We start from the raw sequence: 15,392 nt of genomic DNA on the forward strand, positions 1-15,392 counted from the left end.
GCAGATTTTATTCAATAAGTGCAAGCGATCATCATCATGCAAGCGAGGACACTTCAAAATCAATGAGAGCCCTTGCGAGGGAGTTTAATGCTTCTGAAAGTTTGTATTATCCGTCGAGTTTTCCATGAAGATTTCTGGTATAAATCCTGCGCCACTAGAACAGCGAGTTATTTGATCAAAACGGCTTCTTATCCAAATTAAACACCCTGAACCGCCCGAAAAAGTGAACTTATGGGCACCTAACTCCCTGACTACGTACGGGACGTGAAACCAATAAGAATCTACATAGCACCATTCCTTCTCAGAAGGCTGCAATTAATACCGTTATGGCCAATTTGAATAAATAACATTAGGGCATGCAATCGTCTCCAGGGTCGGATCTAGGAGGTTATTGCAGCTAATGGAAATTTTATTGAATAGTTTTATAGATGTAACTAAAAAAGGTTAATGTTGTGTAAACAAATTCGTGAAGTTTCATTAAATTTCGTTCAAAATAAAAGCTAATTAGTTTTACTCACAAGCTGTCCTCAAATATCGTATGCACCCTGTATATATACGGTTATTCAATAGGTGCGCTTCAACTTTTTTCCGATAGGGAGGGCGAACGACGCAATATTTTTTATTTTTCGCTTGTCATTTGTAAACTTCGTTAGTATACATTTCATCATGGAACGCTACACACTTGAGCAACGATTGCAAATCGTGCAAATTTTTTATGAAAATAATCGTTCTGTTGCTGCTACTTTAAGAGCATTACGGCCATTTTACGGTCGGCAAATGGCTTTTCTATGAAAAGAAAGTCACTGCCATTGCCTGCCGAGAGGCGACCATTACAAACAACTTTTTCTATAATTTGCTGTTTTATGCCTTGCGTCTTGAGCCGCTGGGTGCACATATCAAAATCTTCGCTAAATAGGTGAGGCTGCGCGACTGCATCAGAACCCGAAACAAATCAATTTACAGAGCCATATCGAAAAATAATAAATCATTTCCCATACCTTGTGGCAGGTGAAAAGCCAGCTCACATTCTTCTTCTTCTTCTTCGCGGAAAATACGAAGAGCTGACATTGACTTATTGCCTTGAAGTAACCAAGACTCGCATGTGCCTACTGCAGAAAAAACGTTAGAAGTCGGCATTAGTTAACGATGTCGTCTATTGATTGTCACAAATGCTCTTCCGGATCGAATTTACCACGAAAAACGATTTCTACTGGGCTTACGAGGAGTGTGGGACCAATAACGGTCATTATCGAAAGGAATAGGGACCGCTTTTTCGAAAAAGAACTTGAAGAAGATGTGGATAGTGACAGGTAGAAGTTAAAATACAGTTTAGTTGCAATATCCAAAACTTAAGTACGCCTCCGTCACACGACGCTCAAGAGGCAGTACAAGGTATTCCCATATTTTCAGTGGCGGTTATGTACAGATTATTCCAATCCACATCCTCACAGACGACCTTTTTTATTTCTGCCAACCCTTCTACTACTTCTTATTTTTATTTATCTTTGTTTTCGCCTTGCAGAAAAAACATACAATCAATTTCACACCAAACGGGTTTAAGAAAATTAAGCCTTGGCCAAAACGTTTTTAAATCCCATATGTTACAGTACTTTTCTAATGAATGCCACATAATGACATTTCCACTCATTGTAAACAACAATGACTTAATTACAAAAGCAGGCACACACACACATACATCGAAATATTTATATGAAACCGCAAAGAAAAGAAAAAAAACAAAGCACTAAGTGGGTGTTAAGTAGTAGAAAATCCGCTTAGTGGGTAATTTAACATTAATAGAGAATAACAGAGAGAAAGGGCTGACCTCTTCATACTACCCGTCACACTTGCACGTTCGATGAATAGACCTTTCATACATTGGCGTACTTTCATACGATTAAGTGCGATTATATTCGGAGAGCACCGGAATGTTCAATGAATATTGGCTCGCATACAAACACACACAAATAGTGTATTTGTTTCTGTACAAATGCTGTTTAACAGTTGACACTTGAATTGCCATTGTGTACGCCCGCACACATGTAACACGTGTGGATTATGTTAATAAGCAGAAAATGAACATCTCAATGAAAAAATGAAAAATGATTGAAAGAATTTGTGTTTCAGATGCTTATAATGGAATAGCAAAAAAAGAAAAGGTTTCTTGGAATATTTAATAAGTAAACAGGAATAAAAGATATATAAGTATAATATTAGACAGCCTGCCAAATTAGAGTGGTTGCAAAACACTCGAGTGTTTTCTAATAATAATTGGGATTCTAGATTCGGAATTATTATTCCGATTGGCTGTTGGCAAGTTTGCAAATTTGTTTGACAGAAAGGCCTGGCGACGGCTGCAGCCTCTGAATATTTCTAATATGAGAAATAAGCTGAAAACTTTAGCAGAAAACTGTTACCAGCGGACGGCTGAGTGTGTTAAGTGACAGCATTTACAAAGTTGTAACATTGTTCTGGGGAAATCTTAGCACGACACTGTCCGATGGCAATTCATGTGGTAAAATTCAAGATAAATTCGAGTCCGTTTTCTCTAACCGATATAAAAAATTAAAAAAGGTATAGTTGTTTTTTCATTTGCATTATTATAATTTTATTATTTTTTAAATATTCTTTTTTATCAGTGTTGGGTTTCAAACATTTTTTAAATTTATAATACATTTAAATAATTTAATATATTCGATATAATAACAAAAATTAAATACTACAAGAAAATATGATTTTATTTTGCACATATTCGATTTTATATTTAATGTTTTTACGTGTAATTGAATTGCCTCTATTTACAAAATCTTCTGCTTAACTACTATATGCATTTAAATAGCTAGTTAAAAATTATAATACAATATATTCGTATATTTATAAATATGTACAGTGAAACAAAGTGAAACTCAATCAAAAAGATGTGGAAATATTTTTTTTTATCGAAACAAGAAAAAATCTTTTTTTTTTTAATTAAATTAAATTCATATCTGTTTGCGACTGTTTTAAAAAAATTAAATTAAGTTAACGGGCTCTGTATTCAATAAAATTAACTTTAAACAAAACTAGTGGACATTAAACATCAAAATTACTCACAGTTCAAAGAATTTGTTCGAACTAGATAGTTAGGCGCGGTCGTCGTAACCGAATAGTGATTGTGCTTGATCACCATTCGGTAGGGCCCGTGTTTGCTGAAAAATTATTTACCGTTCGAAGTCGGCTTAAAACTGTGGGTCCCTTCATTTCAGCCATCAAAACGCACACAACAAATAGGAGGAGGAGCTCGGCCAAACACCCAATAAAAGGTGTAAGCGTCAATTATAAAGTGACTTTCAAAGACGCGCTTAGGTGTTGTTTAAAAAAAAGGGTAAACATTTAGATTCTTTCAGGTCTCACTATTTTTATTAAAAAATGACATCATTTAAAGGTCCATCATGAGCATGTCTACAGGTAAAATCCGCCAAACAGTCGATTCATGAATGCCTAGTTTTTGAGAACGTCGAGGTATTGATGTTGAAGGTTGTTCAGCAACACTTTGCGCTACAGCAGCAATATTCTCAACAGAACGTCCAGTTTTTGCTCTGCCAGTTCTTTTACTATCTTCGACATAACCAGTTTCTTGAAACTTTTTCACCAACCGCCTTTGAATTGTCGAGTCATTCGGATGATAATTTCATCAAAACAAAAAAAAAGAAAAACAAAAAAAAAACACGAGTTTTTCGACATGTTGTTCCTAGAGAGCGACAATTAATCAGATAATGTGCATTTCAGCACTTCGAGATCTCCTAACGTAAAGCCAACCGGCTTTGCCACCATACGAAGTGATTTTTCTTTCGACCGCCCATAGAATATTTCTTTATCTCTCTTCTATCAAAATGGTATTCTGCAAACATTAATCTTTGAACGATTAAGTTATTTTTTGTTTTTTTGATTATCACGAACAAACAGTTTAAATTTACGTTGACTAAAAATTTTTTTTCAATAAATGTAGAAAAAAAAAATTTATTAAGGCACCTTTCTGGTCTAGAACTTCGAAAAAATCGATTTTTTTCATGTTATGATAGTTTATACTTTCAAAAACATACTTAAAAAACATACTTTTTATTGAAATTCGTTGTAGTCTAGACGTTACAGTCCTTTAAAATAAGACCGGTTTGGAGTACAACGCCCAGTCGCTTGAAATTTTAAGCGTGTTTTTCTCGAAAATATTTTTTCTGAGTTGGCGTTGGTAATTTCTCAAAAAGTACTGAACCGATTGATGTGAATTTTTAATATGTTTTTGAGTAGATTTGTGGCTTTTACGGATAGCAAATCAATTTTTCTGTTTTATTTAAGAGTGAGAATGTGAAAAAATCTTTTTTTGTTTTTCTAATAAATAGATAAAATCTCTAGAAAAAAATTATTTTTTTGTAAATTTGCTACTCACCATAGCGACATATCTCCTGATGAATAATCGACCGAATTTTTTTTCAGACGTACTTGAGCAGCCCAATCAATTAAGCCAGTGACATGTGTTATATCAGGGGAAGCAATTTTTTTATTATTGTCATTGAAAAAAATATTTTTTTCTTTTGTAAATAAAGAATTGATCTAATGAATAAAAACGATTTTCAATTGAGATACAGATTGGTTCTTTTTTTCAATTTTCAACGCCTTCAATATTCACGTCTCTATACCAGAAAGGTGCCTTAACAAAATGCCGTATCAATACTACTCCGTATTTTTGCCTCTTAAATTCGTTCAACACTCAACAAATGACTATGTAAAGTGACTGTTAGCATTTCAAATAAATGTTAGCTCTCTCGTACAGATAACTTTGTTGTTTAACTGCTTAAACAGGAGAAGTGTGAGAAAGTGAACCTATAAGATGTTATTTAACAGAATAGAAAGTTCATGGTAACAGTATACTTTTTTTCCGGCTATTTTGATTTTAATCTGTACTACTTTAGCTTAAAGTAATGTTAGTGTAGTTTTGAAGCAAATGTTTTTTGTTATAATTAGACCTTTTACTGATGATTAAATAAAATTGAAAATGTTTAAATATCTAAGAATTTATTGCTTAAAACAATAGCTGCTTTCGATTCACCCCTTCTCTGCTCGCGAGAGAGTTTCGCTGTTTGCCAAGTGAAAATTTTTATGTTAAGGCCACAACAGTTTAGCGTTGTTCAAGCAACTCTGCTTTTAGTCTTTTAACTCACAAACGAATACGAGTAAGTAGCGATATTTTACGGATTATACTTATCCTTACAAATTTTAATCGTTCATTGCCCATTCGTATATTTTTAGCTGTATTTTGTCTCGCTTATTTTTCTTTGATCACAACAAATTGCTTTCATTATTTTCTTTGCGTATGTTTCAAAACATGGTCAATGCAGTGCTGCCGAATAATATGTAGCGTTGAATTCGAGGGAACTCGCTAGCTGGTTGGTGAATCGAAAGCAGCTAATATTTAAGTATTTCGGCATGATGTACGAGTTTCACTATATTTCACGGCGTGCCCGAATTCGAATATTTTTGTAGATCTAAAATTTTATACATATTTTTATATTCGTCAATTCATTTTTTTTATTAGCTAAGATTATGATAATCATTTATTTTACATGTCGTAGTTACATTTCCGCTTTAAAAGACATACATACATACATACATACATATGTTCGCTACACAATAATGTAATATTTTTGATTTTCTCTACAATGTTTCGTTATTTTCATAACAAAATTCATGCTTCATGTTCTTTACTTTACACATTACTTAATAAGTTTCATGCAAGTATTGAAATATGAGTTTTTCTTTGAATTGAAAGAACGCTAACTTCTCCTACTACGGTGCATGCAGTACAAGGTGTCCAACTAACGCGTTAGCAGCAATTTAATACATCAGTGCCATTATGTGGTATGTTACTCGTAAGCAGCTCTTTCAGTTGGGAACGAAATCCTTATTTTCGGAACAGCACCTGAATGTCAGTGCCCACGCATACATACATACATATGTACATTTTGGGTTGGAAAACACCTTTAGTTTCACTGGTTCCTGCCATTCATTATGCCATCCTATGGTGCAATCATTTAATAGTAGAAATTCGCCGATTGTTGCATTTCATGCCTCATACAAGCTGCCGCTGTCGACGACATTCTACCCGCGTCTGTGGCCACTGCTGTACGCTCCGTCACCACCGTCGCTGCTGCCGCCGCGTTGGCCATCCACTCTGCCGATGTTTCCAACTAGAATCATAAATGCTGATATTCGCTCATATCGTAAATGGGTATCGAACCCATGACGCTATGCAGGTGCGGATATGCCACCGAGAGCGGCGCCATTTGTCCAGCCGCCGCTGCCGCTGCTGCTGCTGCAGCAGCATTATTGCCATTTTTACTTGTCGATGCAGCGACAGCCGCAGCCGCTGCTGCTACGGCCGCTGAACTGAGTGCACCTCCGCCACCACTTGCGCCTCCAACTCCGCTACCACCACTACCACCGGAGTTCGGTGAGAGTCCTACCAATTGTGTGGCATTCAAGCTGTGCGGGTGTTGGTGATGCGTTTGCTCCATACTTGGCGCTGAGCTGGTGTGATGCGATTGCGGTAATTGTGCGGCGACGGCAGCGGCAGCTGCAGCCGCAGCCGCGGCATGATGGTGATGATGATGATGATGGTGGTGATTGTTGAGTGCCGCTGTCGGAGATAGTTGTTGCGTTTGTTGTTGCTGTGATTGCGGCTGGTGTGATTGCACGTGGGTCGTGGGGTGTTGGTGATGTGGCGATTGATGTTGATGTGCTTGGTGCTGCTGGTGGTGATGATTATTATTGCCTGCATTGTGCGATTGTTGTAAAAGAGAACTTTCCATCTCTGAATCGCTTGATGAGTCCAAATGTTGCTTGTCTGACGCGCCGCTGCAAAGAGAAGAGTAAGAGAGTTATGCATTAGAAAAATGGTTTTTTGATGCAGAAGCTTTTTGTAATACATATAAAACTATTGAGAGAAGTACTAATGAAAAGTGTCTGCTAATTTTTGGCATCGACTGCCTACTTTTGTATTTGAATTAAGGGGTTTCATATTCGCTGTAAGCTCTAAACCTACAATGCATGACGTACTTGAGCAAATCGGCAGTAGCGGCCGCGATCATTGAATTTTTATAAATACCAATTCCCCACAGCACATCAAATAATTGCATTGCTGTTAATACCAATAAAATTGTTGCCATTGAAAAGAGAAAATTGCTGATGGCAATGCAATGATAAAATCCATAGAAATGATCATATCTCGCATCAACATCCTTGCAACAACAATTAAGCGACTTAACGGCGAATACAAATCACACACTACCCTTCGCTGCCACTACAACGCCATCATTCTTTTATCAACCCATTTATTGCGCCTCGGTCGTCAAAATCGTTCTTCGTGTAGAAATACACAATTTTTTGTTGCCACTATTGCTTTGTATATACATCACTTGGCATTGTTGTTTTATTTGCTGTCTCTGTAGTTAATGCTGCCGTTGCTGCTGCTGCTGCTGCTCTTTTGAGGATATCAAATTTCACACTACAAAAACAATACAACAACAGCACCAGTGGCAGCTAAAAGCCTCTAGTATTCACTAAGCAAAACAACAATGTCAACGGCATCGGCCTCGCTTCGGCTACGACTACCACGGCTACGTAAAGTTGAGGGGAAATATTGACTGAGCTATTGTGGAGTGATGGGACACAACGAGCAAACGATAAACATTCGTTCATTGCTGTTGTTCTTGTTGGTTTGGTTTTTAGGGCTACTGTAGAGTACATAATGATTATGTGACTGGTTGATGATGATACCACCACTGCATCAGAAACGTTGTGCCGTGCAAAAGAGCTTCATTCCATTTTATACGCTCACGTTCAAATTTTTACACATAAGAACATACGTACATAATTATGCTTGTAATTGTGTACGCATTCTCGATAATGCCTGCTTTGAATCGTTTCTAATTGTGATTGCCTGTCTCTTCTCGCGTACGAGATCAACGACAAGCTGGCTGATCATCGCGTTGATGATCAGCGATACGACAAATACCTACAACAAAGCTGTCATCGTAAACAACTAGATCTGGGTCATTAACCAAAATACTAGCACACATACATACAAATATACATGCGTTCGATTTTGCCTGTGCGCATATAACTTCATTTCGTATGGAATTCCGCTGATTTTGCATAGAACTTATTTCGGAAGCTGTGAAGTACCTCGGAGAGATGACTCATTATCAGCTAAAATTAAAAAAAGTAAATTTGCTCTTGTTGCAGCATCGTTCGAAAATAATGTAGTTTCGTTGGAAATTACTCTTATGTACATACATACATATGTATATATGTAATTAACTTTATAAATTTAACTTTTTCCCATGCGGCACATCTCCATCCGATGGTCCAAATTTTCGATGACGCTGAGGCATAATTGAGGTTCTATGCCGTTAATGTGCCGAATTATCTCATCCTTTAGCTCTTGAATTGTTGCTGGCTTATCGACGTACATCTTTTCTTTCAAATAACCTCAAAGAAATGGGTCCAACGGTGTCATTGACGTTTTGGTGTGGTTCACATTCAACTTCGGCCCTTGAAATTTAACCACCCTTTATAAACATATACACCCCTGGTAATAATAATAGGTACATAATATTTTGGCTATTTTTATTTCGTTTGCTCAATGTTTATTATTTTCTAGCTCATTATTATCACAATCGCCATATAAGTCCACATTTCAAACTTTGTAGAAAAAATTATAAAAATCAACAAATTTAATTTAAATATTATTGTAATTACATAAAAATATTTTTATTCTGGCTTATCCGGCAAGAGCTTTTTGAACTATTCGGTAGCTTGCAAATAAAATGATTCACTTTTTGCACTTTGTTATTATTCTATTCCTATTTCGGCCACGTGTAGTGCTTACAACAAGAAATTCCACAGTTTGTAAAATCTGTTTTGAGAGCTAAGTAAAAATTTATAATTTATCGAGAGTTTGCAGAGAGTAAAAACATTTTCCACAGAATCTACATACATATTTATGTATATATTTTTGTAATTAACCAAACCAGCAGCCACTTTCACTCACCCTCTTCTACCTCTACATACAATTGCAGAATATACAGCTCTTTTACGTCACACCAGGATTTTTATCAGCCGTTGCTTGTCTGCAATTGCACGTTCCCTGGTGTATTCATATTTTCACACTTCCGTGGAAAAACACACAAAAATAAATGAAAAGCCACTCACTTCTATCAACAACAATCATCAGTGGCGACAATAACAACAACCAAAACCTCATCGACAATTAACTATTAACTATTTTCATTGACAATTACACGACTTCCCAATTCCCCAAAGTGAAATTCCATACATGAGCATTTGTTCAATCATTCTACTCACTTACATACATACATATAAATACATCATCCCTCCCACCAACAACAACATATGCTGATATTAATTCCAAGCAAAACAAAAACTACCATGACACAAAAGTACGAGAAGGAGTATATCAAGCATAAAAGTCAAATCTAACACTCTCAAGTTAACGCGCGATGACGGCTTCTCCCTCACACTGCTATACTGCAATTGTACACCTAAAGTGCATCCAAAGCAAGTGTTCAGTTACCTCAGCCTTTTGCTAAGTGCCTTTAGATGAGCAAATAAGTATGAAACGAAGTGTGACACCCTCAATAAGCCTCACTCACTCTCGCACTAATACCGCAATGTAATTTACTTAACAGCCTCGTGCCATGGTGGGCTCTTCTGTCGCTTGTCTTTCTGACTTTCTGCTTTCCTAATGATGTGTTATCTCTTTGAAATATGCAGCATTTCGCTTGGCGGTTTGGGAGTTTTCATATGTAGCGCAGTGTTTTATTTCCTTCCGGTTTCCGTTTTCACTCCCATTACAGTGGGTGCACTTATGATTGGCTGTTGAGTTATAGTTCTTTTGCTATTGTTGAGATAAAACACTCTCATGTGCGAGAATAAAATATCCGGGGGAAAAAGAAATATTTGTGGCGGTCTTTAGATTTATTCAAATAATTCTCTCAAAATATGTTAAATAACTACATATTTCTTGAGGAAAAAAAAAAATAGCTCCTAGCATTTAATACAAGTTTTGTTTTTTGTAAAAAAAATTATTTGTGAAAGCAACTCAAATTAAATGTTCAATGTTATATTATTTGCTGATAAAATAGATAAAAGGACCACAAAATAACCCCAGCAAAATTTAGAAGCAGAATATTTGGCTATATTTGAGGTTCCGCTAATGATATTTTTTTTTTATAAAAGTACCTTAAAGTAAAATCATTTTATATTTGAACCAATTTTCATCGATAAAGAATATTTATTTGTCTTTGAGATGGTATGTATTGAGGTTATGGTGTTTTTTTGGGTATTGTTACATAGGCTTATGAAAAAAACATTATAAAAAGGCAAAACAAAAAAAATGTTTTAATGAAAAATTAAATTCAGTCACAAAATCTACAATATTTATATACATAATATATATATGTATAATTGGCGCGTACACCTTTTTTGAGTGTTTGGCCGAGCTCTTCCTCCTATTTGTAGTGTGCGTCTTGATGTTGTTCCACAAATGGAGGGACCTACAATTTTAAGCTGACTCCGAACGGCAGACATTTTTATGAGGAGCGAGGGGCGACCGCTATTAGAAAAATGTTTTTCTTAATTTTGGTGTTTCACCGAGATTCGAACCGACGTTCTCTCTGTGAGTTGCGAGTGGTAGTCACGCACCAACCCATTCGGCTACGGCGGCCTACAATATTTAGTGTCATGAAAAAAGTAAAGCTATAATTTGTACCAACTCGCCGCTTATTTTCAGCAAATATTTCTAAAATTATTTTCCAAAAAAAAATTTTTTTTAAATGAAAAATGAAATTTAGTCACAATTAAACAAAAATAACAACATTTAGTATCATGGAAATAAATAAAGCTATAATTTGTACCAACTCGTCGCTTGTTTTCAGGAAATTTTTCTAAAACTCTTTCTACCGTGGAAGTTTGAGTCTACCCCATTGAGCCGCTCTTGCGACATCGTATTTTTTAAATACAACCCCTCTCACTTGATTAAGGCCAAATATTTTCATTCTGTTTTTGTGTCAAATTTCTTTTCAGAGTCGTCAAGAAAAGTAGTTTTTGCCAAAAATTTGTTTATTTTCTCAGAAAATCATCTTCTCTCTATGCTAGTTGTAAATTAAAATTTATTTTACCTTGACAGGAAAATGTTAAGAGGAAAAACGATTTGCCTGTAAACTGTTATTTGTTTTATTTAATAATGACCATCATCCGCTACAATTATTTCAAAAATGCGATTTGAAATGGAATCAGAAAATAATTTAAGGTAGTTTAATGAAATTGTGAACCAATCTGCTGAAATTGCATGAATTAGTGAAATTTTATATTCAAATTGTTTTTCTTTCGTTCTCGCAAGTTATGGTAAGAATCGCTGGTATAGTTAATTGATTATAGCTTTTCGGAATGATGGTTTTGAACATTGTTTTTGGCCTTTCTCTGCTGAACTTCCTCAAAATTTCCTTGTAAGCTATCACTATCAAAAATTGAGCCCCAAGCCCCGCCGTGATTGCTTATGTATGAAATATTAAAAAAAAAAAATTGTATAACTGGCGAACTGACCCGTTCGGGGCATATAGTTTTTATGAGGAACTTTTTTTCCTGGCAGAACTTCATTCGGTGGTTTGCCATTGCCTGTCAAGGTGCGACCGCTATTAGAAAAAACGTTTTCTATAATTTGGTGTTTCATACCCAGGGCTTCGAACCGGGTTTTAGCAACTACGGCTACTCGGCCGCTTGTTTTGTATAAATATTACGAAATAAAGAGGACTCGCAAGTTTGGGTAGTATTAAAAATTATGTGAATTATGCACCTACATATGTTTAGACAATTTCAAGTGAAGGCTCCACATATTTGCGGCTGCGTCAACCAAATTTAATGTGTTTATACACATTCATACATATGCTAATATTTTTGCACTGCATTTTTGCAAATTTCACTACTAACTACTTCATAAATCGTAATATTTCAACAAGGCCACCCGCACTTGCCATTACTTTTCAAAATCAAATTCTCTTAAATGTAAATTAAAACGTACCACGTACCGTTGTTTGACACTCATCGTCGTCGTCACTACACATTTCTTTGCCAGCACAGACGCCACCACACAGCCAATCGCCGTGGTGGCGGTCGTGGGGAAGATGTCGGTTTAGTGCGTTAGCCAACGGCTTTGTTTATTATTGCATTGCTTTGCAATTTTTTTCGTTTATTTTTTGTTGCTTGCGGATTTTAATTGTTTATTGTTTTATTCTCGTTCATTTCGTTTGAATGCCACCAGCGATTACCAATCCGCAACAAGTGAGAAATGTAAATAGTATTTATAATGCGAAAAGAACAAAGGAAATTTAAGAACAAAAACAATAACACAAATCAGAAAAGTGCATCAACAACAACAATAAACAGAGAAACAAATATTTGTGCGGAATTGCAAAGAAAATTATGATGAAGGTTTTAAATTTCAAAACAAAACATAAGAGTAGTATAATCGCAATAAATGGTGGAAACTTAGTAGGGGAGAGAAAGAGGCGAAAGGAAAAAGGTTAGCACTTACAGTTGCATCATAAATGGCTTGCGCAATAGCACGTGAATGTTTTATAAAATGACAATTAATATTACTTTAATAAAAATATATAAATATATATTAGCGGCAGGCTAGTCCCCTACCCTTTCAGAAATAGATTAACGAAACCAACGCAAGACTCAGTCTTCTCGAGGCCTAAGCTCCCGAGAGGGGTGCACAAGGGGGGAAAATATACATACAGTGGCACAGTAAAGTCTACATACCCCATTGAAAAGCGAGGTTTGGAGATTTCTGTGAACATTTTAGCATTAGAATATATTCCAAACAAATCCAATCTAACAACAAACAATAAATTTTAACAAAAAAATGTTAATCCAAAAATATTTATTAACAAAAACAAACAAAATTCATTTTCCAAACACAGAAAAGTCTGCATACGGCTTTGTAGTGGAGTACACAAAATGCAGTTCTGTACTCAAACAGTGCTACCAATCACTTCAGGCGTCTTTACTAGATACCGTTAGTTAGAAAGAAGTTTAGTTCTTCGATATTACTATTGTAGCTGTGTTAATTTAACCAAAATGGGCAAAGAAATCTGTGTTAAAGTACGTGAGCTAATTGTGAAATATTATAAGGAAAAAAAGTCTTTAAGAGAGATTGGAGAACTGATCGGACATCCAAAATCAAGCACTCAAACAATTATTCGGAAATATAATCACACTAATAGTGTAGAAAAAAAGAAACCAAGAAGTGGTCGCCCACCTAAACTGACTCCTCGTGCTAAGCGAAAAATATTGTTAGACGTGCAAGAAAATCCAAGAATAACAGCAATAGAAATTGCAAAAACCCTGAAAAATCAGGATATTGCTTCAGTGCATCCAGAAACGGTGAGACATTTATTGAGAAGCAATGGAATCCACAACCGTGTGCCTCGAAAGAAGCCATTCATCAGCAAAATAAATATGGAGAAACGAGTCGAATTTGCTAAGAAATATATGGAGGCATACGAAGATTTTTGGGCTAATGTTTTATTTAGTGACGAAAGCAAGTTCAACTTGTTTGGCTATGATGGCAAATAAAAAGTATGGCGTCGAAATAATGAAGCATTATTGCCCAAAAACTTGCTTCCTACGGTGAAGCACGGTGGTGGCTCCATAATGGTTTGGGGCTGCATGTCAGCGGCTGGGGTGGGTAATTTAACATTTATTGATATTAATATGGATCGCATGGTATATTTGGACATTCTCAAAGATAATTTGAAGCAATCCGCGAGTAAACTGGGTCTTACGGCGGGTTGGTACTTTCAGCAAGATAACGACCCAAAACATACCGCTGGTGTTGTCAAAGAATGGCTACTATATAATGTGCCCCATCAACTTCATTCCCCACCCCAGTCACCGGATTTGAACCCCATAGAGAATTTATGGGATGAATTGGATCGTCGCATTAGGAAAAGGACAATTAAAAATAAACAGGACCTCAAAAATGCTTTACTTGAAGAGTGGAATTTAATTTCGAATAATTACACAAAATTATTGGTAAATTCCATGCAAAATAGATTAAATGATGTTCTAGAAAGTCGTGGCGGACCCACCAAGTATTAATTCTGTTGTCTTTTTATTTCCTTTTAAGTGAAACACATTCTTTTTACAAAGTATGCAGACTTTTCTGTGTTTGGAAAATGAATTTTGTTTGTTTTTGTTAATAAATATTTTTGGATTAAAATTTTTTTGTTAAAATTTATTGTTTGTTGTTAGATTGGATTTGTTTGGAATATATTCTAATGCTACAATACAATGTTCACAGAAATCTCCAAACCTCGCTTTTCAATGGGGTATGTAGACTTTACTGTGCCACTGTACATTTGTATGTATGTATATGTACGTGTTCGGTCAACTTTCCGTTTGCTCAGGTCTCCTTTTAATTCATACCATTTTTTAATTATATTGTAAAAAATTAAAACAAAATTAAAAAAAATTTATCTTCAAGATATTCTACTGTAAAACATTACCAATAATATTTCTATAACACTTAAACACTTTTCACGTGAAATATAAAAACTCTAAAAACTCAAACGAATATATCTTTGCTACATATATAAAAATGGTCAACTCATGTTTCGCTTTCATGATTACCCTAAATGGTCGCATTTCTTTACCAAAAATGTCGTTATTGGAAATTACTTCGCAAACTGGTTATCCGATTTTCTAATTTTCTTAATATGAAATACAAAGTTTTGGCGAAATTCTACTTTTTATAAATAAAGCAAAGTTATTTGCACCAAAAAAGCTGCTGAATAATGAGGGAATCCAACAAATTCCCATGGAAACCGCATATGAAATCCAAGTTATTTATATTTTTAGAGAAAATAATTACGCACGACCTTTAGAAATGTTAGAAGACTTTTACGTCAGAAAATACTGTCCGATGTGATTTCTCGGAAGGAGAATCTACTTTCAAACTCGCATCTGGGAAAAAAGTTTAAGACCGTAAAAGAATACCGCCGCTGGTCTGCAAAATAATACGAAGAGGTACTTTTGTCGGATGAAGTGAAAATAAACAGACCTAACCAGAGGTAATATCGTGCTTATGGCCCAAAATAAGCTCGTCTCTGAGGGAAGTACGCTAGCGGTAACTTTGTGTACATATGTATGTATGTATCTAGATATTTAAGTGGAATCGATTGATTTTTTAGTTTTCTTAATGTGAATTTCTTGAATTTCCATTGATCTGACATTAAATGCAAAAAAATGTATCTGCATGTGGAGTACTATTT

At 35.5% G+C, this 15,392-nt stretch overlaps 1 protein-coding gene and 1 long non-coding RNA gene across 4 annotated transcripts in view; one reads left to right on the forward strand and one right to left on the reverse strand.

Moving 5' to 3' along the window:
- Positions 1-2,647: 2,647 nt before the first annotated feature.
- Positions 2,648-15,392, reverse strand: part of LOC128868494 (protein sine oculis) — a 117,226-nt gene continuing 104,481 nt past the window's right edge. The window contains exon 7 of the mRNA XM_054110641.1: positions 2,648-6,888. Within this exon, the coding sequence (XP_053966616.1) occupies positions 6,228-6,888 (661 nt within the window). The 3' untranslated portion in view covers positions 2,648-6,227. The remainder of the gene's footprint in view (positions 6,889-15,392) is intronic.
- Positions 12,079-15,392, forward strand: part of LOC128868495 (uncharacterized) — a 39,471-nt gene continuing 36,157 nt past the window's right edge. Inside the window, exon 1 of one of the 3 annotated variants that reach the window (XR_008455127.1) lies at positions 12,079-12,634. This is a non-coding gene — a long non-coding RNA (uncharacterized LOC128868495). The remainder of the gene's footprint in view (positions 12,635-15,392) is intronic. The other 2 variants (XR_008455128.1, XR_008455129.1) reach the window with 2 other exon arrangements.

The sequence above is a fragment of the Anastrepha ludens genome, chromosome 6 (assembly GCF_028408465.1).
Source record: "Anastrepha ludens isolate Willacy chromosome 6, idAnaLude1.1, whole genome shotgun sequence".
Classification (NCBI taxonomy): Eukaryota; Metazoa; Arthropoda; class Insecta; order Diptera; family Tephritidae; genus Anastrepha; species Anastrepha ludens.